General features: G+C 40.0%; 1 protein-coding gene and 1 non-coding gene across 4 annotated transcripts in view; one reads left to right on the top strand and one right to left on the bottom strand.

The window, feature by feature from the left end:
• The window catches only part of CRPPA (CDP-L-ribitol pyrophosphorylase A), a 111,872-nt gene that overhangs the window by 46,997 nt on the left and 44,433 nt on the right, over positions 1 to 20,442 (bottom strand). For all 3 annotated transcript variants that reach the window (XM_068152495.1, XM_068152493.1, XM_068152496.1), the window contains 5 exons: positions 17,101 to 17,146; positions 5,794 to 5,891; positions 3,940 to 4,029; positions 3,176 to 3,268; positions 120 to 248 (listed from right to left, as the gene is read on the bottom strand). In XM_068152495.1, the coding sequence (XP_068008596.1) occupies positions 120 to 248; positions 3,176 to 3,268; positions 3,940 to 4,029; positions 5,794 to 5,891; positions 17,101 to 17,146 (456 nt within the window). The remainder of the gene's footprint in view (positions 1 to 119; positions 249 to 3,175; positions 3,269 to 3,939; positions 4,030 to 5,793; positions 5,892 to 17,100; positions 17,147 to 20,442) is intronic.
• Positions 17,402 to 17,529, top strand: LOC137448256 (U6atac minor spliceosomal RNA). The gene has a single exon (XR_010989024.1). It is a non-coding gene; the product is annotated as a U6atac minor spliceosomal RNA (small nuclear RNA).

The raw sequence follows: 20,442 nt of genomic DNA, 5'->3' as shown, positions 1-20,442 counted from the left end.
TCTTCCCCCCAAAAAATCTTTTTTTGTCTCATATTTCACTTTGATTTTGTTTTAGATGAAGATTCTCTCATGAATCATATAAATCACAAAGGATAATTTGCACGTAAAGAATGACATACCTTATATTGCATAAGGAGCCCATAAACCAAAATATTCTTCTTTTTCACTTCCCTTGCAAATTTCTTGATCCTAGTTAGTTCTTCCATGCCAATGTTGGAAGAAGCTTCTTCTGAAACATCCAAGTGTACCTGCAAAGGAGCACATAAGAAAAATGCCATCTTTTCCATACTGTGCTATTTTAGTCCATTAGTTTTTACCATCTCATTTTTATGTGTCAATCACACATAAACATCATGGACTAGCTGGAGCTGGAAGGACTTTTAAGAGTCCAACATCCCTACAGTGAGCAGACACATCTTTAACTAGATCAGGCTGCTCAAGAGCCCTGTCCAGCCTGACTTGGAATGTTACCTGGGATGGGGATTTACATCAAAACAACGTGTCCTACAGAAGTTTTCACTAGCAAAGTATTCAGGTTTTATATTTAAGTATATAGTGAAGAATAAATCAGAGGAGAATCCCACTCACGAGCCCTAGTGAAGACGATACCCAACGCTGAATTTATTTAAAGGCTGGTGAAGGAAATTTCCATCTGCCAGTCATACCATCTGTAATGAGTTGTAGGGATCATAAGTTTAAAGGACTGAAATAGTTCCCAGAGATTAATGTAAGACAAGGAATTGTTTAGCTCATTTCATAATACAAGAGATCCTTTCCCATCCTCTTAATTTTCCCTCTTGTACTTCTAAGAGATAGTGTGGTAACTCCACAAAATTTGCAAGTGTAGCACAAAACACCACTGCAGAGCTAGAGTATTTAAATTTTAGGGATGCTTTTAACAAATGTAAATGGGAAAAAGAAGGTCTGTCATTGATTTGATTACCAAAGGCAGAAAGAATGTATCTTTGAAAAGTCAGTGAGATTAAAGCTCTACCCTGAACTTCCTCAGAAACAGGGCCAAGAAACAAAGGTAGTCTAGAAATGAAGTGCTAAATATTGATGTTCACAGAACCAGACTAGCTCATTCCAGGATACCAGATTACAGCAGGTAAGGATGTAACTTCTTTCAATTGTGACAGCAATCAATCTCCATAATACCTCAATTTTTGTTAGATAGATAATGAAATATCACTTCGCTTTCAGATGAAGCCTAAAAATTGAGAAGTAAATGCTCAGTTTTACCTCCAGATCACTATCCTATGCCTTTCAGAAACTATTCAGGGCCCTGTAAAATGTTTATTCTTTTTTCAAGAACTTCATATATGAAGTTATATTTGAAATCACAACATAACTTGTGTTATTGCTGTATAATAAAGGTAGTCCAGAGGCAGACTTCTTGTGGCATTACTGACACTCATTCCACCCAATACTTCCCATCCCCACCTATTAAACCATCAAACATAAGGACAGAATTAATTGGATGTGGTTACAGAGCAAGGAGACTTTCCTGTATCTGGGTCAAAGAATAGAATAGAAAAATAGAATAAACCAGGTTGGAAGAGACCTTCAAGATCATCGCGTCCAACCTATCATCCAACACCACCTAATCAACTAAACCATGCAACCAAGCACCCTGTCAAGTCTCCTCCTGAACACCTCCAGTGATGGCGATTCCACCACCTCCCTGGGCAGCCCATTCCAATGGGCAATCACTCTCTGTGTAAAACTTCCTCCTGACCTCTAGCCTGAACCTCCCCTGGCGCAGCCTAAAACTGTGTCCTCTTGTTCTGGTGCTGGGTCGAGGCAATCCCAGGCACAAATACAGGCTGGGCAGTGACTGGCTGGAAAGCAGCCCTGAGGAGAGAGACTTGGGGGTGCTGGTGGACAAGAAGCTCAACATGAGCTCTCAGTGTGCACTTGCAGCCCGCAAAGCCAATCAGATCCTGGGCTGCATCAGGAAAAGTGTGGCCAGCAGGTCGAGGGAGGTGATTCTCCCCCTCTACTCAGCTCTGGTGAGACCCCACCTGGAGTACTGCATCCACTTCTGGAGCCCCTATTACAAGAGGGATCTGGACGTGCTGGAACGTGTCCAGAGAAGGGCCACAAGGATGAGCAGAGGGCTGGAGCACCTCTCCTGTGAGGACAGACTGAGGGAGTTGGGGCTGTTCAGTCTGCAAAAGAGAAGGCTCCCAGGTGACCTAATTGTGGCCTTCCAGTATCTGAAGGGGGCCTACAGGAAGGCTGGGGAGGGACTTCTCAGGATATCACGTAGCGATAGGACTAGGGGGAATGGAATGAAGCTGGAGGTGGGGAGATTCAGGCTAGATGTGAGGAGGAAGTTCTTCACCATGAGAGTGGTGAAGCCCTGGAATGGGTTGTCCAGGGAGGTGGTTGAGGCCCCATCCCCGGAGGTGTTTAAGACCAGGCAGGACAAGGCTCTGGCCAGCCTGATCTAGTGTGGGGTGTCCCTGCCCATGGCAGGGGGGCTTGGAACTAGATGATCCTTGTGATCCCTTCCAACCCTGACTGATACTATGAAATCTACTCACATTTTCTCCTTTTTAACTGAGTGAAACAGAAGTGGGGTACACTTTCAGGTGCCATCTACAGCTAAATTGTTCTGGCAGCAATATTCAAATAATGAGAATTTCAGCCAAAAATACACTTCAAAACTTATGCCACATACCAGAACAGATTTTTCACTCCTAGACTACCTCAGTAATTAAAGTATGTATTCAAGTTCTATTGCAAAGTACTTCAAAGTGAAATTTAAATACCTGAACCACAAAAGCAACAACAATTTGAAAACTTTGAATAAACCATACAGCAAAGAAAAAAAAATTAAGTCACTTGATTCTGTTCCAGGTGGACATTCAAGCAGAGTGAATCACCTGCTGCATCCCCAACAGAGACGAGCACAAACAGCAGAGGCATTAACAGTTCTACAGGACTGGCCACAATGAGTCTTCCACAGCAATATATGGCTAATAAGTTGTCATTTGCTAGTGTTGGTTTATTTTCTGACAGCATGCAGTACACTTGCTGCAATGCAAATGATGTTTTTCACAGGACAATTTAGAGTTTACATTTACAATTTTGTTCAGTTTCAAACTAGTCTAACATTTTAAAATATTCCATGAGGTGCTTTCTACAGGAACTGTCAGGAGTTACCTACCACAATGAGGACAACTGGATATAAGAGAGGAATATTTCCCTTTTCCAACATATCCACTAGGTGCTGGGCTTCTTCAATGGCATGCTTTTTATCCTAAATGAAAATAAAGTTTTGTAGTTACTGAAAACATCACATTATGATTGCACAGGAAATGAATGCAAAAGACCTGCTATTTATCAAAATAACCAACATATCATTTTAGGGGGTGGGGGTTGAAAGTTTTTGTTTGGTGGGTTAGTTGGTTGGTTTTAATAGACCAAACTCCCTGAAATAATAACATCACCCTTAAGAAGTAAATATGCAATGAACTTAAGGGTCTTGACTGCTCTCAGATAGGGTTCACCTTAAACTTTCTTGGTGTCATACAATGACCCAAATACAGATGCATGTATGTGTCTGCATGCATCCAAAATGAAAACCACTAATTCAGACCACAGTAGCAAGGCACAGTTAGGTGACTACACAGAAGACATATGTGGGACAATTCCCTTCCATACAGCATCTACAAAATGAGATGTTGAACTACTTTCAGTTGCACCCCTCCATCAAGAACTCATGGCTGGTTTAGCAACATAGTGACCGAAGTGCAGAACCAGGAGAGAGAGAGGTCTAGTTTGGTGCACACTAGAAACATCAACCAGCTGAATGGATACACCAAGAGCACAGAACCAACAAACAACTTATTATTCAAATATTCCATTATTATTTACCATCACTAAAAAGTGTTAAGTGCACAACTAAAAGCATGCATTCTTACTACTTACATTTACACAAACAAAATTATAGCACTGTCCTGCAAAGATGCTTTGTAGGTGGCTATCAATTTTGCTTAGAGATACTGATATGGCTTCAACCTGGTAAGATAAAAATGGAATAAAAAAATAATTACTACATCACAAATTTCACTTCAGTCTGACCTATCTGCTAAAGCTTTCCCCACTATGGCTGAGTTTGATCATTTAAATGATTTAAAACTTGCAATTATTATTTCCACCATGAGAATGAAAATCTGCTCAATTTTTAGGTGACTCTACAGTGAAGCATGGTGTTAAATACCCTGTAGTTTTCTGCATGTTTTCACTGAAGCATAATGGTGGAGGGAGCCATTGCTGAAACAGTCCTGAAAGTTTAACAATTGATTATGAAGGAAGACATGAATCAACAAAAGCTAGAAATCATCAACTAAATAAACTGATGTAATAGAGCCACCATAAATCAGTTCCACATTAATAGGAATTCCCTCATTTTATGCCCTCATTACCTTATGTTTGTGGTCATTTTACATATATGTTATTCAATGAACCATAGGTTCAGGTGCCTGACCAATCCAACAACTAACTGATTTTGCAATGAAAAATTGGAAAGATTGCAAATTTCAACTAGCTTTGGTGCCAGTCTTAGGGGCTGCTAAATTTGAAGTCATAACATTGGCTCATCAAACAATGCATTATTTGACTTACTGGCTTGAAAGTGTTTCTAATGCTGTGATGGAAGTGGTTACATGCAAACACTTAAGTACTTTCTTCTTTTCTAATATGGGTAAGTGATGTCTTCCTAGTAATTGTGGAATAGTTTAAATGGAAAGAAGAAAAAGTGATTGATCTAGCCTAAGTGAAATGGAAACATACTTGGGCTCCATTACACAGTTTCAGACAAGAAAAGATCTTACTCTACTCTGCTAATGTTTGCACTTATAAAGTAGTCTGTTTAGACAAACCATGCTTTTCCATACTAAACACTATTACTTCCAAATAAAAAAAGTCAAAGCAATGTCAAATGGCATTTCTAGGCACAAATTAGCTATACAGTTTGCTACAGGAGAGTGTCTTGCTATTAGCTAAGGACCCATGCTGAAGATGAACAGACATGAATAAAAACATCACAGAAGTAACATTATGCAAACCAGGAAACCTGTATTTTTTTTTAACAGCTATTCCCCATCTCATTCTCCAGGTACTAGAAAGATGTGATATCATCACATAAAATATAATTAAGAATGAGCCCAAGAGCAGTCAAGATTTGAACAACTACCAAATGTTAATCACCTCTGGAAAAATTACAAAATGTGATAGTTCTATTAGTAGGAATAATGAGAAAGGAAGAGATGGTTAAGCATTGGTAGAAATTCCATCAATACCCTACAGCAAAGTCTTCAATGAGCATTCACTAGGAGTGAAATGTATCCTATCTCTCTGCAAAAAGGCTGATTAATCTGACTTTGCATTCACAGCTCTTTTGGAATGCAACTTCCTCTTTAACTGGTTCAGACTTCAAATCAGACTTGGGAGTAGCAAATGCATTTCCTCTGTAACATATTTGTAACAATTTGCACTTACTTAAATCATAAAGTCTAAAGGAAATTGCCTCTCTGTCTGGATCTAATTTCTCCTCTAACCTAACATATACATATTAAGATGATTAGCAAGATCACTCTCTGCAGCATAGCTGGGCAGAAGGTGCTTCTTTCTTGGTTACTTCCTCCCCTGGTGCTAATCCCCTGTAACAAATACTACAGTGATACAGGACATCTCAGTTTCTGTATTCACATTATTTACAAGTTGTGACAACCAGAAACTTTAAATTAGTTGTACAGTTTGTAACCATAGCATTATACTTACTTTTATTTGGCTTTGCAGAGATTTGTGGAAGAGAAGACCTACTTGTGCAACAGTCTCCTTCACATTGCTAATAACACAAACTTCTTGTGATAGGTTGTCTGTGATAAAGAAGAAAAACCTTCACTATTTCATGCAAAGATAAATCAAAATTACTAATCTGTTAAACATTACCTTCAATCCATATACTGCTATCTCCTGACAGAACCTTTTCAACAGCTGTACATTTAATTTTAAGATGACTGACTTCAAGGCACAGTTAATACAACCACATAAATTGTATAACTTAGATCTCAAACATATAAAGCACAATACAATGCATATGGGTTTGGACAACATTAAAATATCACATGAGGCCTGTTCCCAGAGCCCACTTAAATAGGGAAGTTCTATAAAAGGTATCTATTCAGGGCCACATTACTAACACTTGGGAGGTAACCAAGAGCACAACTGACTGAAATTTTCAACCACTAAATACAGTGCTAACAATACTAAGAAAAAAAAACCCAAACCAAACAAACACCCCACACACAACTACTACATGACAGCACAAAAGTATTGAAGATTCTGGGCCCCTCAGTTTAAGAAGGACATCGAGACACTTGAACGTGTCCAGAGAAGGGCAACAAGGGTGGGGAGAGGCCTCAAGCACAAGCCCTGTGAGGAGAGGCTGAGGGAGCTGGGATTGTTTAGCCTGGAGAAGAGGAGGCTCAAGGGGAGACCTCATTGCTGTCTACAACTACCTGAAGGGGCGTTGTAGCCAGGAGGGAGTTGGTCTCTTCTCTCTAGCAACCAACACCAGAACAAGAGGACACAGTCTCAAGCTACGCCAGGGGAAGTTTAGGCTCGAAGTGAGGAGAAAGTTCTTCACTGAGAGAGTCATTTGCCATTGGAATGTGCTGCCCAGGGAGGTGGTGGAGTCACCATCCCTGGACATGTTCAAGAAGGGATTGGATGTGGCACTTGGTGCCACGGTCTAGTCATGAGGTCTGTGGTGACAGGTTGGACTTGATGATCTTTGAGGTCTCTTCCAACCTTGGTGATACTGTGATACTTCCCAGGGAAACAGAAAGTATAACCTACTAACAGTAGGGGAAAACAAAAAAACAAACCACACCAAATCAAACCAAACAACAACTAAAAAATTGTGTTGATCCCAAGAATAGTTTCAAGTTATTGCCCCATTTGGTCTATAAAGCAAATTTTCCAAAAAAACAGTATTTCCTCTTTGAAGTTTTAAGATTCAGTGATCATTTTCCTTTCTTTAAGAAAACAAAATAATTAAAGTCCAGAAATCTCTCTGCTAATTCAGGACTTTAGATGTTGAATTAATACACAGACCAACACAAGATTTTAGTGTCTTTAGGGTAGACATTCTGTAAGCAGTTAGAAATTCCATAACTGTAAAGCCTAATTATCTTAAAAGCAGACTTCAATGAATCCTCAGGGACAAAAATACACCAAACACCACCACAAAATAAATTAGTAGTGAAAGACATAAAAGCAATTATAAAAATACGGCCTAACTGCTCTTCAAACAAGTCTGAATGTTAAGATGCATAGTTGCTGCATGTGGAAAGGTTTGTTTTACAATTACTTACCACACCATAAGCTCAACTGGGTGCATTGCTTCAGTACACATTCCACTTTCTATTCTACACTCAAAGACTTCTTTACAAAAATAGAAATACACTCCTGCAAATGAATTTTAAAGCTGTTGCAGAGCTAACATTACAGAATCACAGAATCACCAAGGTTGGAAGAGACCTCAAAGATCATCAAGTCCAACCTGTCACCACAGACCCCATGACTAGACCATGGCACCAAGTGCCACATCCAATCCCCTCTTGGACACTTCCAGGGATGGTGACTCCACCACCTCCCTGGGCAGCACATTCCAATGGCTAACGACTCTCAGCGAAGAACTTCCTCCTCACCTCGAGCCTAAACTTCCCCTGGTGCAGCTTGAGACTGCATCCTCTTGTTCTGGTGCTGGTTGCTTGAGAGAAGATACCAATTCCCTACTGTCTACAACCACCCTTCAGGTAGTTGTAGAGATCAATAAGGTCTCCCCTGATCCTCCTTTTCTTCAGGCTAAACAATCCCAGCTCCCTCAGCCTCTTCTCGTAGGGCTTGTACTCAAGGCTTCTCCCCAGCCTATTTGCCCTTCTCTGGACACGTTTAAGTGTCTCAATTATTGGGAATTGACTTGTGGTATGTAAGTGAATTAACCACTGAGGAAACTATGATGACCATGATTTTATGAATCCTGGCCATTCACTATATCAAATACTTCGAACGTGACAACAATAGCGATAGCAAATGGCTTTTTATTAAGTTAGCAAAAACAGGAAGGCAAGAAGAAAGAGAACAATAAACATCTGCTCATAAACCATCACAACCAGACGAAAGTGAAGATTTAAAAAAATCCAAGGCCAGTTCTCACAGGGCTAGAAATGGGAGAATATCACCACAACTGTGGGAGAAATTACCTTCTCTAGATTCACTGGACAAAAAAAAAATACACAGAACATGCACCAAAGTTGGTGTCTACTCAATATGGGGTAGCTTTACAGTGTAAAATTATGGGTCAGTGGGAAGCCATATTGGATTAATTTGTTATCAGCAGAAAGAAACTGGTGGGTAGATTGAAATCAGAGCAAGAGGCACTTGAGTTTAGTAGTGTACACGGAATGTAGATACACTGCAGACAAAAGATAGATGTACATAATAAACCAGGCTGGCATACCAGATTTCCAGAACTAAAATTCTATTGAACTAAGCAATTCAATGAAGTAGGTCATATTGGAGCTATTACAAAAATCCACATGTGGAAGAAGTCTGGAATCCAAAAAGGCACCATAACTTACACTCAAGAGTATTCCTTTTAAAAAGAAGTCAATTATCAACAGCCAGTGTCAAAGTAACCTCACATGAGGCAGCTCAAAGACTGCAACTCTAAAAACCCATCTGACTCATCTCCCCTTTAAACCTTTATCTTCCTGTAATGCAAACAGGACAGCCAACTACCAGAAGAGTGACTATGATATGCACATTTGATTTAATAAGAAAGCAAAACCAAACAGAGGAGCAGTATAATGTTACAGGAGGAAATTCTATTAATAAAGTATGATAAAATGGATGCAATGATAATGCACACACTGAAAAGATGCTGCATGCTTTTAAATGATCAAGCAAAGTCTATAAAGGAAGCCTAGGAAGCCATCATCATAAAAGCAACAGTTTTGATCTAGCTGACGTTTAAAACTCAATTTCCATTTAAATCCCAACTGTTTCAAGCAGCCAAAAAGAACTTTGGACAGACAAAGTATCTAGCTTCCAACAATCATGAACAGTTTGAAGGTGTTACAATATTTTTCTTGGCATTTGCAAGACATAACTGTATCTACACTAGCACATATTTATTTTGCCCTCACATTTGGCTAAGGATCCACTCTGCAAGTGCATGCTCCTGTGAAAAAGAGAAGAATGGCCCTTAAGAAAAGAAAAAGGAGGAGGAGAGAGAGAGTTTAAGTTACAAACTTCTACTGAGAAACCCCATTTGAAAGTTTACATGTTAGAACTGGAGTTCAAAGATACCTACCCCAAAGGCAGTAGTCCTAATGGAATTTTTTTAGGATGTTTTGTATTAGCCTGATCTTAACTACATTTCTAGGTGAGTCACCCTTATTATAAGACAATGTTTTCTTCCTTTGAGACTATTAAAAACAGGCGTGTGCCACCTTGTCTGCATACTCTGCAAGTTCATACCTGCTTAAGTAAAGGAAAGCATTAAATTTACTGTTTATAAAAAAAAATCATGTTAGGACTCAGACTTTTATAATACAGTTGTAAAAGACTGGAGAAACTACACAAATTAATAAGACAGGTTTTAAGAAAACAGTCTCCAAAGAGAAATAACTCATGAGCCTATTTACATTAGTGAAGTGTTTCTTTGTATTGTCTTCAATAGGAATGATATCTATGTATATACAGCTCTGAAGTATAAAAATGTATGCATGAGTGTCTATTTTTATTACTTCCAAGTGAGTCAAGTTTAGCAAGAAATTTGCCAGTTGTTATGCTTCATGAAATCTAGCTGTTGTTCTATGAAACATTTGGGACTTGTTACTTAGGTAGACTTACATTTAGAACACAGTTGACTAAAGAAACGGTCTCATAATCACATGGCTAATTGTTATTTTTTCAGACATGATGCAATTGCCAAGCATATTAACAGAGTATTTTTTTCTGCATCTAATTTAATTACAGAATTATGTTCTACTATCTAGATAATAGACAAAACTGCAAGAGTACCTCAAAACAATCCATGTTATTTTACTATCATGTTTAACTGAACCACAAGAAACCCATTCCTCTGCAAACCTGTCTAGAGGTGCAAGTGTAACCTTAATACTCTAACATAAAAATAAGTATTTAAAGATCTGTTGAAGTTCATAGTTTAAAGAAAACAAGTTACTGCTTGAAACCAGAAAGGGAGCAGTTGGATGAGTAATTCTCACCAAAATAAATATTTTTTAGTATACTTCAGTGGATTTTCTAAAGAAAACTAACAGGTTTTTTGTTTTTATTAACTCATTCTCTGAAGCTGAAGGAACCCAAGGTTCAGTCACAAATAGAACTGTAGGTGACGTGAAATCAGAATCATAGTCATGAAATTAAATGTGTACACTAACAAGTTCTTTGTCGGTGCTGAATTCAGCTAGAGATAAAATGTGCGTCCAGCAAAGCAAATTGGATCACTCAGTAATAAATAAATCAGCTGTGAAGACAAGAACAGTACTGGGGAGCCCATGTGAGGCCAGTGCCCTTTGCAGCTACAGCCTCCTAGCCCATACAGTTGCCTCCAGGAAATCTCTAGAGAATCTTCACAGCATACAAGGTGACATGCCAAGAGCTGGTACCGTGCAATCCAGCCTTACACTGCCATGCAGGACTTCTCTATTAAGCTGCTCCATATGGCCTGCACATGGAGCCTGAGTCTACCCAAATACGTGATACAGGACTGTACTATCCAGTGTGCAGTGCCGCATTTCATTCCTGTGTCCTCTTCAACAACTTGACACAAAGAACCAAGCACATAGAACACCATCTTATGAATAAATAACACCATTTATACACAAAGTGAAACACAGTGTTAGGAAGAGGCACCCTCCTCTCCATAAAGGTAGGAAAGATTGCTGCCAGGTATGCTCTGCAAGGTTAAGACACACTAGTGGCCACTGCCAAGAGAAAGAGATACAAAAGATAGGAAATTCCATGTGGGAAGACAGTTATTCCTGCCATAAATATGCTTTTTGGGGGTTCCTGGAATCTCATCACCATTCCTAAGAAGAAAAAGGAAAAAGACAAAGCTGGTATCCGGAAAACCTGACCCTGAGAGAAAATCAACAACCATGAAGGTCTTTTGTGAACCATGAATGGCAGCACACAGATATGTTGGGAACTTCCGCTAGGCAAGTCTGCATCTCTATGCAAGTCAGGATTAGCAGAAAGTCCACACTCCAGAGACTGCTACTGAAACCATCAAAAGAAAAACTGCATGCCATTTCATCCCAGAAATGGCTTCTCTGTCACATTTCTGTGACAGCAGCAGGTCCCTAACACAAAAGTTCACAAATAGCAGTGAGTAGCTGTTACACAGTTGACAGCTATCTCAGTAGTGGGAGAAGGCACAAAAGGGCAATAATATGTAGGACCACTTCATATAGTGTCACATAATCAACTCTGGAGAAAAGAAAGCACTGTGATATACTCAATTATTCAGCCAGTAGGAAGGGCCTAACTGAGCATGCCTTGGCTTGTGGGATGGTCACCATTCTGGATGGTAACCTATCCTTGCAAGTCTCCCATAGGCACAGCACAACACACTAGAACATAATAGCTATTAAGATTTCCTTTGTGAAACTATCAATAAGACTGAATGATGTAACATAGGACACAAATATGTTCTCCCTTAAACATGCTTTCCTCTAAGTGTGGCACAAACTGAATAAAATTCTTGCCTACTATTAGTTCACGTACATTAATTGCCCACTACAAAACCAAATTATATCAACCTGAAGATCTGGTATTTAGAGTCTTTTGAAGGGCAGAGAATAGATAAGGCACAACTCTCAAATTGCAAGCTTGGAGTACTAACAGTGTCTATTCAAAATCCCATTAAAGATAATTAATTATGTAAGATAAATCTTTTAGAGGGTGTCCTGATTAGCTATGGAGGACTTGCACCTCTTGAATAAAGAGTAAAGAACATGTACAACTTCCCCTTCTTGAACTCACACAATGCAGCAAAAAGCAAATATAAACCTCGATGAACTTAAAATACAGCTGTAAATAATGACTAGGCACAAAAACTGCTTCCACAGGAACAGAACATTAGAGAACTGAAGATGAAATAAGGCCTTTATCTGATTTACCAGTGTGAAGGCCTTTATTTTTACTTAAAGCCACATAATTTTTTTAATCATAACCAAAAGCTGGAAGAGATTGCATTGGGTTTTAGTAAAAATACAAATGTGAAAACATGACAAAATACATATGTAAAATATGCATCTATGACAAGAATGACTGGGCACTTACAGTATTTTTTTCTGCAGTTACAAATGGCAACATGCTTATGGAATATTCCTTTCACTTGAATAAAGCTGTATCCTTGGTTTCTACTCAAGGAATTTTAAAGAAAGCTTCTCGAAGTGGATCCCATTTTTTTATAGATTACAACTAATCTTTGATGATCAAGGAAATATTTGAAGGCCTTGTGTACACAGGAGCATGGAAGTTTATTTGCATGGAGGTTGCTGTTTTGTTTCAGGGTTCTAATTTTTTTTTTTTAAACAATGTGTATGTGTTCCATAAAATCAGCACTGAATACTATAAAAGCAAAATATTTCAAAATATTATCAACCTACCTGTTTTTCTTATAAGTCACTGATAAAGAAGAAAGGATGGCACTGATTAAGGGAGGTGATTCTCCCCCTCTACTCAGCTCTGGTGAGACCACATCTGGAGTACTGCGTCCAGTTCTGGAGCCCCTATTACAAGAGGGATATGGACGTGCCGGAACATGTCCAGAGAAGGGCCACAAGGATGAGCAGAGGGCTGGAGCACCTCTCCTATGAGGACAGACTGAAGGAGTTGGGGCTGTTCAGGCTCTGAGGTGACCTAACCGCGGCCTTCCAGTATCTGATGGGGGCCTACAGGAAGGCTGGGGAGGGACTTCTCAGGATCTCAGGTAGTGACAGGACTAGGGGGAATGGAATGAAGCTGGAGGTGGGGAGATTCAGGCTAGATGTGAGGAGGAGGTTCTTCACCATGAGAGTGGTGAAGCCCTGGAATGGGTTGTCCAGGGAGGTGGTTGAGGCCCCGTCCCTGGAGGTGTTTAAGCCCAGGCTGGATGAGGCTCTGTCCAGCCTGATCTAGTGTGGGGTGTCCCTGCCCATGGCAGGGGGGCTTGGAACTAGATGATCCTTGTGGTCCCTTCCAACCCTGACTGATACTATGATTAAAAGAATACAAGTCATCTTTATAACTAAGAAAGGGCAGCAGAGGGACATTGACAGTCTCTGCTATGTACACTTAAAATGACAGATAATACTTAGAGGAAATCTGTATTGTAAAACCATGCATGTACTCTATTAGAATTAGGAATTCAGTGAGAATGGGGTAATGGGATCTATATTTAGACCAGGAATAAAAGAACTGCAATTTTTTTACATCATTACTTTTGCACTTCTCAAAACTTGGAAGCTTCATTTTTTTGCCATTGATCAATCATTCAAGGTGAAATGTTAGTTCCAATTGCTATGCATGGGGGAGATAGTTATCACTTCATTTTAATCACACCACATCACAAAATCCTTCTTTTTGCATACTGATTCATTCTATTAACTACTTTTTGTCTATTGAGCCAATTTTACTTGCATGACAACCACAATAATAACATTTGAGCTTTTAAAATTTATATTCAAACTGAATTATTTCATCCAAGGAAAGAGAGCTTAAAATATTGTACAAGAGTACAAGCTCCCAAACAGAGAGGGACCTGGGGGTGCTGATCAACAGCTGCCTAAACATGAGCCAGCAGTGTGCACAGGTGGCCAAGAGGGCCAATAGCATCCTGGCCTGCAGGAATAGTGTGGCCAGCAGGAGCAGGGAAGTTATTGTGCCCCTGTACTCTGCATTGGTTAGGCCACACCTTGAGTACTGTGTCCAGTTCTGGGCTCCTCAGTTTAAGAAGGACATTGAGACACTTGAGCGTGTCCAGAGAAGGGCAACAAGGCTGGTGAGAAGCCTTGAGCACAAGCCCTATGAGGAGAGGCTGAGGGAGCTGGGATTGTTTAGCCTGGAGAAGAGGAGGCTCAGGGGTGACCTCATTGCTCTCTACAACTACCTGAAAGGTGGTTGTAGCCAGGAAGGGGTTGGTCTCTTCTCCCAGGCAACCAGCACCAGAACATGGGGACACAGTCTCAAGGTTTAGACTCGAGGTGTGGATAAAGTTCTTCACCGAGCGAGTCGTTCGTCATTGGAATGTGCTGCCCAGGGAGGTGGTGGAGTCACCATCCCTGGAGGTGTTCAAGAGGAGATTGGACGTGGCACTTGGTGCCATGGTCTAGTCATGAGGTCTGTGGTGACAGGTTGGACTCGATGATCCTCGAGGTCTCTTCCAACCTTGGTGATACTGTAATTTCAGAATTTTTTTTTTAAAATGCTTTGATAATCACTGGGCCAACTCAACAACTCCTCATCTAGATTTTATCTGTGAAAAAAACAAAACCTAATTGACAAAATAAATTGTGTGAGCAGAAAAGTTTGTAAATTTCCATTGACTACCAGAAGCAAGTGCATGAACATGGAAAAATGGCACAAATTTTTTCCAGTATAACTCAGATCACAGCCCCACTTCCAAAGCTTCCCATAAGCTTGAATAAGTTAGAAAGACTGTTCTGAAAATATTAACCCAAGTAATTTCTGAGATGAAATATTCTTTTCAGTAACTCAATAGAAGTTGATGAAAAATGTTATATATAAGCCAAGAGATGCTCCTATTGGCAGCCTCAGCTGAACAAATGATTCCAAGGAAATCAAGAACAGTCTCCCTTCCAATCTCCCTGCTTTGTAATAAAGTATCTGAGAAGCCTAAGAACTTCCAGGCTTTCCAGATGTTCAAATGTCATTATCTGTTTTTCAGTTCATGTCTATTGCCTTTTCTGCTTTTGCTGAAGACCACTGAAGAAGAGTCAGGCTCCATCTTCTGTACTCCACTCCCTCTAGCATCTATACACATGGCTAAGGTCCCTCTGAGCCTTCTCTTCTCTAGGTGTGACAGTCTAGGCTCTCTCAGCATCTCCTCTTCTGACAGATACCTGCATCACTGTCATGACCTTTTGCTTGACTCTCTCCAGTGTAACATACCTCTCCTGCACAGGGGAGACCAGAATCTGATCCAGTGCTCCAGATGCAACATCAGCAGTGCTGAGCAGAAGGAAAGATCACCTCCATAGACCTTCTGGCAATGCCTATAGGGTTGTTTGCCTTCTTTGCTATAAGGACACATTGCAAGATCCTGTACAATTTTGTCCACCAGGACTGCCAGGGCCTTTTCTGCAAAGCTGATTTCCAGCTGGTCAGCTCCCAATCTGTAACAGTACTTCCTAAGTGTGAGGGTTTGCATTTCTCCTTGCCAAATTTCATGAAACTCCTTTCACCCATTTCCATAGCCTGTCAACTACTTGGCCTATCAACTACTCCCAGTTTTATATCCTCTGCAGACTGGTTTTGCCCTATCATTCAGATCATTAGTAAAGATTTCAACCAGCATTAATCCTTAGTGACTGGGCCATAGCTGGAGTTTACTATTATAGCCTGGCAGTTCAGCCAGTTCTTATTTGTCCTCACTGTCCACTCTTCTAGCCTGTACTTCCATCTGTCAATGAGGAAGCCTTGGGAGAAAATGTCAAAAGCCATGCTGAAATCAGGACAAACCACCAGTCTCACCTTGACCTCTAAGCTAGTGATTTCATTATAGAAGGCTATCAGGTTGGTCAGGCATAATCTCCCCTTTGCAAATTCATGCCAACTACTCCTAGTCACCTTCTTGTCTTTCATACACTTGGAAAGCAGCTTGAGATCTAGAGGAGTGTGGAACCTCTAAAAATCCAAATCAAACCAGGATTTTCAAAAATGTCAGGTCTGCAGTTATGGAGATGAGAGCTCATTCCCTGCCAAAAACATAACTTCCAAGGTTTCCCAGCCCTGTCTCCCTGATATGTGCCTGAAAAAATTCAGTCAGGTAGTTCTATTAATGCATACAGTGTGCAACGTTTGCCCACTGTCATAACCAGGAACTTCAAATTGGATGCATTCCTGGAGGTCCTGGAGCAGCATGCAGAATACCACAGTGGTATCTGAGTTCTGTTTTAACTTTCTAGCATGTCTTCAGTGACAGAGCTGATCACAGCATGATCTAATTTATTCAAGCCAGAAGCTAAATCAGCACTGGATCTCTTAACCCAGAGCTACCTAAGTGAAAAACTAGCCAGTTACTCATTATGCCCTAGTAGGACATGGAATTTGCTGCTTTTCTTAAATATAAATCACACACTTTTGTCTGAAAAAATACTTTAAATCCAAAGTGAAGACTCTTTCTTTTCATCAGTTTCTGGGCTTCTATCCATTGTTGTCAACATGGAATTAAGCAAGAGTTCCCTGAATCAATGTCTGTCCATTTACAGTTATACAGTAGGTAGGGGTTGTTCCTTTCTGCATGATTTTTACATTGAGTCAATCCAGACAAAGATTAAATCTAGACTTTAGGAAACCACTGCTACTAGTATAGGAAAAAGTTAGAAAAAACTTCAAAGTATTTATAAATGAATGGAATACCTCAATAGCATAAAACTGCTATATGCATTTAGCTAACGAGCTGCTGTATGCAGAAGCATGAAGAGCCCTAAAGAGTGAACATTTAATTTTTCAGTCTATTCCTTTGATTAGAAAGATGGAACATAAACAGAATGGAACTGCAAATGAAAGAACAAATTGTTTACTCCCTAAAAAGTAATAAAAAATTTATCTAACACACAGCTTTTTCTGAGGTTCTCTATTTTAAGTAAATAAAGGTAAATAATGCATAGTGTAAGTGTTCCCGTGAACGAGCTAAAACAACTTGCCTAAGCACATTTTAGTCAACATAAAACTTTTTGTAAAGACATTTAAAACTACAGCACACAAGACTGTTAATTAGACTCAGGAATATGCAAACTGACAGCCACAAGGACGAGCACATACCCTTAATGATCGATTCAGCTGCATACAAATCCCGCTTGTAGGTCACCTAAAGGACAGACAAGCCTCATTAGATTTAACACAGCAGGAAGGAATGTCAAACCAATAAAACAATGCCCCCAAGGCAATTCTTTAAATTTGAAACACCATAAACAAATGATATTGTCAATTTCTTAATTCTGGTAAAATATCACTGGCAAGTCATGAGAACAGAAGTTGCAGGAATTACCAGGGAGTCTGAAAAAAAATCCTTTTTAAAACACATCTGCTTAGAACTCACCTCAAACCTAGTTGTATGTTGTATGTGTTGTATGAAAGGAGAGAAGGTTAGCACTCCCCTTGATAAGGATGGAAGAGGTCCTTGTGGCTTATACAACATGCATATGGTTAAGGGACTGCCACCTACTTCGTGGTATCTAACCATATTTTTTTGGTCTCTTTTCCCAGGCAACCAGCACCAGAACAAGAGGACACAGTCTCAGGCTGCGCCAGGGGAGGGTTAGGATGGAGGTCAGAAGGAAGTTTTACACAGAGAGAGTGATTGCCCATTGGAATGGGCTGCCCGGGGAGGTGGTGGAGTCACCGTCATTGGAGGTGTTCAGGAGGAGACTTGACAGGGCGCTTGGTTGCATGGTTTAGTTGATTAGGTGGAGTTGGATGATAGGTTGGACACAATGATCTTGAAGGTCTCTTCCAACCTGCTCTATTCTATTCTATTCTATTCTATTCTAGTTTTAACCCTTTGAAAAATCATAAGAATATGACATTGTATCTATTTTCCCCATCCATTCTACTTTACCATTTCATTATGAAATATGAATTTCTGACATACCATGCAATCATACAAATGACAGCTAGGGAGAAACCTCTAATTTTTTTTATTAATACAGGTGTAATTTTTCAGTAACGCAAAAGTGTTATTGTCAATGAAAGTCCAAAGAGAGTCACTGAGGCTGTAAAGGATTAGAAACCATCAGGGTCATCTTGAAGAAATTTATCTTATCAGGTTAGATTAGAATTCTTTTTTAGTTAAGTTTGTGCAAATGCAGTTTTCATCTGCATTGTACACACACATCTATATAGTTACATTCCAATACATGAGACTATACTTTGAGAGGATACTGTCCCACAACGCTTGAAGTCATTTTGGTCAGTCACAAAGAAACTGAAATCACAGTCCTGACAGTGCCATCCTGATCCTAAAAAGAATTTATAAACAGCTGTAGAATAACTACATTTATAATAGAACTGATAAATATTTATAACAGTGAAGTAATTTGAATGTTCCTGCCTGGCTGTTGTCACTACAGAGAATTATTTTAATTTTGCAATTTTTTGCCAGTAAGTAAACAACCTAACTCTTCTTTTAGCTCTGTGTGGTGGGTTGGAAGGCAGAACCTCCTCTGCCTCCCACCAGGGCAAAAAAAACTGAGACTCACACAAATGGACTGCAGAAGTGATGGAAAGTTTCAATGGAAAAGCAGTGAGTATTTTTACAGAGAACCACAAGCACAGTGACAAAGGAGATCCCAAAGCATACCCAGAAGTATCCCAACACTCCCCTCTCCCCACCTGAGGGTACACCCAAAACCCCCAGGGCTCTTTCTTCCCCCCCTCCACCGTTAGGCTAATCTCAGCTGGCCAGATCTGAGATTGCCCTTCCCCCCTTTCCTCTTGGCATTAAGACTAGCCAGGCCTAAAAGGCCTTGAGATAACTCCCCCTCCATTACCAGACAGGGAGCATCTCCCACAAGGGCATCAAGGGAAGAAAGAGGAAGTGTGAGACCTTGTAGATGGATTTATAGGGAGCAGGGCATTATGGGAATGAAATACGCTATTTCCTGTGTCCACCCACTGGGCTGGACACCCCAGGGCACTGAAGGTGTATCTTGTGTGGTAGCACCCGAAGGCACCCAGCCTAAACTACCACACTCTAACAGTCTAAAAGACTACTACTGATACCCAGAATATGAAATAATACCTAACAGCAACCTTCCAGTAACTGATGAGGGCCTATAAGTAGACCAGAGAGGGACTGTTTATAAAGGCCTGCAGTGATAGGACAAGGGGCAATGGTATCAAACTAGAGAAGAACAGATTTAGACTGGATGTTAGGAACAAGCTCTTTACCATGAGGGCAGTGGAACACTGGAACAGGTTGCCCAGGGAGGTGCTTGAGGATCCATCCCTGGAGATATTCAAGGTGAGGCTCGACAGGGCTCTGGGCAACCTGATCTAGTTGAGGGTGTCCTTGCTTACTGCAGAGCGGCTGGACTAGATGACCATTGGGGGTCCCTGCCAATCTGGACTATTCTGTGATTCTATTTAGTAAGAATTTAATAAACATTAAGAAGAGCTAAACGAATGCTATGAGTTTATTTTGTTACCCTTCACCTAAGTACCATGTTTTGCAATGAGAACAATGAAACCATCCAAAACGTGATGTAATGCAACCATGCATGACATAATCAGCCTCTTTGATGACTGGATAGAAAAACAGACTATATACTGTTTCAGAAAGACTATGTCCTCAGAAAGATACTGAAAGAAGTTGCTGTATGCAACCAAAGAAGAAGTTCATTTTGCTGCTAAATTCCACAGGAAATTTGCACTGCAGATTCAGGAAATTACCTTTCTGTGTAAGATTTACTGTCATATTATTAGAAATTATGTCCCATTGGAGGAAATTTGCTGTCAAAGACAGATGAAGTGATTTGAGCTGCTTCCAGATCCTTCAGTGTGGTAATGAAGAAAATGAATTAAAAAAGGAAACATTTGAAAATTGCATGACACAACCGTTCGAGAGAATAATGCCCTAGCAACCCAATCAACGACATGGGATACTTTCAAGCAGCAGGGATGTGTCCTTTGGCATCTGCATACACAACTGCTTTGCCAATTGTCAGGAACCTGCAGATTGTTAGATAAGCTGAATGATGTTTTAGTAAAAAAATTAAAACAGTTTAAAGAGGTTGTAAACATTACAATGTTACTGAGTGAAATTAGCTACTCTAAAAATCAAACTCTTGGTAGTCATGTATGGCACCAAAGTAAAATAGCAACAATAAAAAAAACCACTCAACAAACGAGCAAACAAACCAACCACCCCCAGAAATAGCAGGAGAAAGCTCAACTCATAAAAGAATGCATTTTTTTAGTCATAGAGATTATGGATTTATAGTTTTACAGAGTTCTCAGGTTACTCAGGTACCTACTTGGCTTTCCTACTTCTATATAAACACTGTCTTCAGTAATTATCTCAGGTAACGTCTGCCTAAGTCTGTCGGTAACAATGAGCCCTAAGGAAAGGTCACAATTTTGACACTTGGAAAAGTCTATTGGAAT

Source organism: Melanerpes formicivorus, unplaced genomic scaffold (assembly GCF_026170545.1).
Source record: "Melanerpes formicivorus ecotype bairdi unplaced genomic scaffold, bMelFor1.0.p_v2 SCAF_23, whole genome shotgun sequence".
NCBI classification, from domain to species: domain Eukaryota; kingdom Metazoa; phylum Chordata; class Aves; order Piciformes; family Picidae; genus Melanerpes; species Melanerpes formicivorus.
Note: the sequence above shows the minus strand (reverse complement) of the source record. Positions and strands in the feature narration are given on the sequence as shown.